Consider the following 6,053-nt stretch of genomic DNA (forward strand, 5'->3'; position numbering starts at 1 on the left):
GAAATTTTAAAGCCAATTTTGATTTATTTAACTTTATACAACCTTAAGTTTTCTGTCATTAGTAACGACAGTTAACTTATTATTATTGTTTATGTCTAATCAGATTTCGGATGGTACAACTAGTTTCAAGAAAAATTGTCTATTTTTGCAGCTCACTGAAATGTTTACTGTCCGTGAACGTGTTAAATAATAGTGTGACAATTTTTCGAAGGTACGAGGAATTATTTTCTGGCTTTAAAAATTCTTTTAAATAATAGCGTGACAATTTTCCTCGAGGAGGAAAGCAGAAAATAATTCCTCGTTCCTTCGAGCCACCTAGTCGCCCTAAACCTTTGCCACAAGCCTAAGTCCATCAGCATCAAAAACCCAGAAGGGGTTCCGGAAACTGGAACCACGTGTCCCCGTTGACAAACGTCAGGTTCGCGGAGGTCCTCGATCGTCGGCCAATTGGCAACCTCCGAGCAATTATGTTCTGAAATGACGGCACGGCTCAGACAGACACCTAATCTGCCCGGTGAGGAAGGGTGGGGGGGGGGGGGGATCACGGTTAGGTTAATGGCGGGAATAGTGAAAAGGAAACGGGCACGGGCCCCCTCGTGCAGATGTCTCGTGGATTCGCACCTGGCGGCAGGTGGTCCCTGCTGCGGGGGTTCCCCTCGACGGGCCCCCGGATCCACGCGTGTGCCCTCGATCATATGTTGCCCTAAGCGTGCTTAGTATGCCCAGCCATCCGGGGAACCGATCGACTTCGACCTGGAATTCGCTGACCTCGAATCATGGCGCTTTTCACTGGGGACCGAAGACTTCCGGTAGCTTCGATTATGTTTCTAAACGTAGAAAAATTATTTAACATTGGCATGTGTTTGATTGCTTGAAGTAGAGTGCTTAGAATTTATTCATCTAGTCCTACTCATCTAGTACTACGATTAAACATTTTATATGATTATAGAAAAGTGTATAGTATGTACTAGAAATTCTGGATATAAGACTTACCACGTAAAATGAAAGATTCATTAATGAATATTTATGGAAGGTCGTTGAAAATTATGGAAATTGAAGCGGTTAATGTGACCGATTGATCGTGATCGTGGATTCTGGGAAAATTGAGAAGATAAATGAATTCTGATTGATCGTGACCTGTGTAGCAGATGTCTGTCAGTAGACGAGATATAGTGATCGTTAATAGGTGCTCTGAGCAAATGTCAGGAGCATGAGTGTTTGGAAGTGTAGAGGAAAGTGTATTTATATTTTAACTTACTCTATTTTTATTAACGCTACCACTGTCAACAATATTCGTTGAAAATAACAGTGGTGATACACTCAAGAATAAAATACTTTTATTGATCCTTACTATTAATAGAATTATACTAATTACAACGAGTACACTGAACGATCATAAAATACATCTTTATTACCACACGCTCGAAACTCCTCCTTCAATCATACTCAGCCCCTATAGTGATGCTCATCTCCTCGGAAACGATCTGCGTTTGGTGGTACCAGCGATTAGTGTCCAGGACAACTAGCAAAACAAATACATCAGCTAATTAACATTTTCTGTCGATTTAAGGAAACTAAAAAGTTTTTGATCACAGTTTCTAATTTCCAGAGTTGGAGCTCGCAAATTGGGCCCGGTCTTCGAAGATTCCCGATAAGGTAGAGTGACTACATTACCGACAAAAAATGGTTTCACGTGCCTCAAGTTTTCGTCCTTATATAAGAGTATTTTGTAGCTTGTAAAGGGCTCGTTCGAAAGAGGAAGGTTCAATCTAGTGCGCGCTGGTCAGGAGCAGCCGAGATTATGCGGATATTTGGTAACATAAGCGTTCGAAGTAGGCGAAAAATTGACGATGCGCGTGCCGTGGAATCCGAGCATTTTTCTGCCATCGGATGAGTGTTCTGGATGAAATCGAGAGCAGCGCGCGCTAGAAAATATCTCCAGCTACGAATTGAGCCATATTTTGTGTTGATTCTCTGCGAAACAAAGCCGAAAACTTGAAGCACGTTTCAGAATTCATAATATCGATAATACAGAGAGCAAAAAATGTGCCAAGTTTAGTCACAGACTTAAAACCCGTCTGATCAAGACCAAGACTGATCTTAAGACTGTGCCCGAAGGCTCTGAATGGAAATTATTAATTGAAAAGTCACGTGACTATCCCGGGCCCTTAAACCAGATGATCGCATCAAGGGAAAGACACGGGGCAATTTCTCCAGAGTTAGAACCGTGGATTGAAATCACAGAACCGGGAGTAATTGCGCCCCGAGAAACAATTACTTGGTCAGAAATGCGCTCACTTATCTCGCCAGGCTGCACCACGATCTCCAGCCTGTTGCAGGTGTAGTGGCATTCTCTCGGTGGCTCCAGGATCCAGACTTTCGCACCCTTTATCTGCGCCTGCCACGACGAATGCTCCACGTCGTCCACCTGGACGAACATAAATCGAAAGAAAATATTCCAGGGCCCCCCATAGCTTCCACTTTAACCGGGGAAAAACTAAAGAAGAGATAGACCCACGTGCATCGGCGCGCCGTAGCCATGGCTTCCCATAAAAATCCAGTCGGTCTTCTCGGTCTCCGCGGTGGCCGGAAGAAAGTATGGCCTCTGGTAGTGCTGCCTCAGGATGGCGCCGATTTTCTCGTCGCAGTTGCTCCTTCGAAAAATCAGAAACGCGATCGTCTCATCGTTAAATGAATTTCTAATAATAACGGGTAGGTGCAATCAGAACCGGTGGACTGATTAAAAAAATTTAAGAGCATTCGTTTGTTCAATTAACCCCTCAACTTGTACGCTCGAGTTAATTCGAGCGCGCTAAACAGGCCAAACTGTGCACACTCGAGATAACTCGAGCGGCGTTGTATTTTGTTGCAAAGCAAAGAAAAAGAATCGTTTTATTAATATTTATTATTTACATGGGATTGTAAACACTTATTTATTCAAGAATAAAATATAGCCTTTTTGCATGGAACAAAAGTGCAGTATATCAAAATTCTCCACCAAAAATTGATCTTTTTTGGTCAGTTTTTTCCAAAGAAACTCTGCGTTAAGGGTTTAAAATCGTTAGGGGAAGAGAAATCGATTTCACTAATGAAACAATTTTTATTTCGCGTGGAAATCCCCAAATTTCGTCAACCAGATTTAATCGCAATTTTTCTTTCATTCGTCAAAGGTGTGACTTTTTGTCTGGAGTCACTTTGCAAAGTAAGTCTGCGATCGATAATGATTATTCGAATGCCGATCAGAGAGTGTTGTTCGTCCCGGGGAAATTTTCCTCCGCGAATTGTCGAATTTGTATTCGAAGTGCGACGAATGCACGATAGATCCGCCGGCTCGGTGGATACTCGCGGCTAATTGTCTCGCGCGATAGACAGAGACGCTTTTAAGCTCGTTAGCCGGATTGTGCGCATACGTGCGAGCTTTAAAGCAGTCATCGAAGCCGCAGAAGTGCTCGGTTCACGGGCGAGCCTCAGCTTCCGGAATATTTTCCTCGATCGAATATTCATTTTCTCTGTCTCTGCGCCGAACGCGTTCCGAAGAGAACGGAAATTGCGTGATCTAGAACCTAATTGATCAGCAAAGTCTCCAGTAATTCGAATATTCTGCACCAAAGGATTATTTGACGGTTGAGGATTGAGATAAAGCAACTTGGGGGGAAATAAATGTTGACCAAAAATTCAATGATACTAAAATCACGTTGTACAATAAAATTGTTGACTTACCAGCCGACGTACCAAGGGTCCGTGCCCTTTTCCAGCAAGGATCTGCTAGCGCTCATATTGAAAACGTCCTGGAGGCTCTTGAAGTCCGTTCTGTACGGGAAAAACTGGCAATTGGCGTTCTCCCCGTCGTACAGGGACTTGAAGAATGAAAACGAGAAGACTTCCGGTGCTGTCCAGTTCGTCATGGCGTCGGTGATCACCACCGGTCTTCCGGAGTACGCGTAACTAGTGTTAAAAACAATAAAGAAGCTTTAATCGTCGCTGCCACCTTTATGCGAAATAAAAATTCTCCGCATCTGTTCCAGGAAACTTAATAGCTTCAACAAACTTGCAATAATATCGCGATATTCTTCTAATGTATTTTCATATTTGACCTACCATTTTTGTTACAAATACAGTCGGGGTCGGCGCCAGTTTAACGCGATTAAAACATCAGATAAATCGAAGATCAAGCGAACGTTGATCGGAAGAGGTGTCAAGATAGTCCCCGAAGGAAAGGAAAATGGAGTTTAACAAGTTCGCGTGCAATTTCGGCCCGCTTATCCGGCAAGAAAATAGCGTAAAATTGAATGGCAGAAAGGGCACGTGGAATCGGGCGATCGGACAAATTGGGCGAGCTCGTACCGTTCCTCGAAAGTCCCAGGAACCACGTTCGATATCCTGTCAACCTGTTGAACGTCCCGGCAAACCGAGCAATCCTCCGCCGGCCGGAAAATTTTCTGCGTGAACGAGGGCAGCCCTGCCAGACACTTAAAAACAATTCGCTATCAACAATTAACCAGTCTCGCAGCTACGAGTCACAACATCGAACAACACACCAACCGCATCGTCGACTTTCAGCTCAACTTCAACGATTTTTTACACCCAGTGAACACAAATCAGCCGATCAATTTTTCGTGGAAAATTCTAGTCGACACTGGAACGTTTAATTTGTAGATATGAAAAATTGAAAAACCATTCCTAAATAAGTATTGAAATCGTGGCTAGAGAGTGGAACTGTGAGTGGCCGACAAAATGGCGCCTGGAGGGAAGCTCATTGTTCTCTATAGAGCCTATTGTCAGCCCCAAAAAATACATTTGCGATTCGTATAAAACTAGGGTGAGTCCGTTCAATATAGTTCAGCGAATGTCAGAAAATGTTAAAAGGAATGAAAAATAAAAATGTTGACCAAGAAATGATCGGATGATTTGTTAGGTCCTGAAGTTGTCTACTAATGATTGTACTTCTTTCTGTGTAGAACTCACTCTGTCGTAACGAGCAACGCGAACATAATTCCACAAAAGCTGACCCAGAATGCACGCGAAGATGAACAGGATCCACAGGTGTCTCTTACGGATCTTCGATCCCCGCGGTCGCAGCAAGGACTGCGCGTGGAGCAGCTTCAGGGTCCTGTTCGTCAATCCTGTGCCCTCTATCCTCGTCACCAGAGAGTGCAATTCCTTCTTCGCTTGCTCGTACGACTTCTTCGAGGACCCGGAGGACGCTTTGCTGCTGCTCGAGTCCGCCATTTTGCGCGAGTGCCTTCAAACTTTCCGCAAAACTTTTGAGCACGCACTTTTCGGATTCGAAGAATATTTTACTTCCCGGAGACGGTTGCCACTGGGTTCACCGAAAATATTTAACACTAGGTTTACGGAGCAGTAAAACCGAGTATTTTACATTACTTTATAAAAATAAGAAGAATGTGTCTATCCAAGTTTTCAGCCATTTTTTAAATAATATACACCTAAGGAAATAAGTTTGTCGAGTAATTCCACGTAGACGAATCATCACAATCTCAATAATCGTAAATGAAAAATATTAGAACCCGTCATTTTGACGGGTCCCGTAAACCTAGTGTTAAAAATAGCAACCGAGAGAAATAGAAGGCTGAAGATTCGGATGTATGTCTTGTTATTTTGATGAAATATTGTAATATACGTCAGGTTTAGTGTTCCGTGAACCCAGAGTTAAATTGCGAATTGTGTTTGGTTGTTTGGATCGTTCGGTACTTCTTGGAGATTGGAGAACGCGTCCTGCGGTTCCCAGGACCTCCAATGGTTCAGCTGGTCGACAACGAACTGCGCCAGGATCCTTCCGCGGGGTCCCACGAAGCGAAAGGACTCCGTTGCGCATGGGGATCCGCTGTGACCCGTCCACGGGGGTGTGAAATCAACAGGAAACTGGGCTACGATTGATTCAAACGAAATCTGTTCTACCGGATCGAGACCGAGACCGTCCCTCCTCGATATTCCCGTGCAACAAACTTCCATAAACCCGGAACTCTATAACAAATTTCATTTGCAACTCCATTTCCAACCCAACCCTCCACGCTCCACCCACCCACTCATAA

The 6,053-nt window shown here is 43.8% G+C and overlaps 1 protein-coding gene across 1 annotated transcript; it reads right to left on the minus strand.

Annotated features, from left to right (window-relative positions):
* Positions 1-1,317: 1,317 nt before the first annotated feature.
* On the minus strand, positions 1,318-6,053 carry LOC143356182 (uncharacterized). Its single transcript, XM_076791656.1, has 7 exons — positions 5,713-6,053; positions 4,966-5,249; positions 4,345-4,469; positions 3,721-3,945; positions 2,519-2,654; positions 2,299-2,428; positions 1,318-1,522 (listed from the first exon to the last, which is right to left on the minus strand). Exons 2-7 carry the CDS (start codon positions 5,227-5,229, stop codon positions 1,437-1,439), a joined length of 966 nt encoding a protein of 321 aa, XP_076647771.1. The 5' UTR covers positions 5,230-5,249; positions 5,713-6,053; the 3' UTR covers positions 1,318-1,436.

The sequence above is a fragment of the Halictus rubicundus genome, chromosome 8 (genome assembly GCF_050948215.1).
Source record: "Halictus rubicundus isolate RS-2024b chromosome 8, iyHalRubi1_principal, whole genome shotgun sequence".
Lineage (NCBI taxonomy): Eukaryota > Metazoa > Arthropoda > Insecta > Hymenoptera > Halictidae > Halictus > Halictus rubicundus.

Coding starts and splice junctions, on each gene's coding strand:
- LOC143356182 (XM_076791656.1), bottom strand. CDS start 5,229: ATGGCGGACTCGAGCAGCAGCAAAGCGTCCTCCGGGTCCTCGAAGAAG. Junction 4,470..4,965: donor GCGTTGCTCGTTACGACAGA/GTGAGTTCTACA, acceptor ATTGTTTTTAAG/TGTCTGGCAGGGCTGCCCTC. Junction 2,429..2,518: donor GCTACGGCGCGCCGATGCAC/GTGGGTCTATCT, acceptor ATGTTCGTCCAG/GTGGACGACGTGGAGCATTC.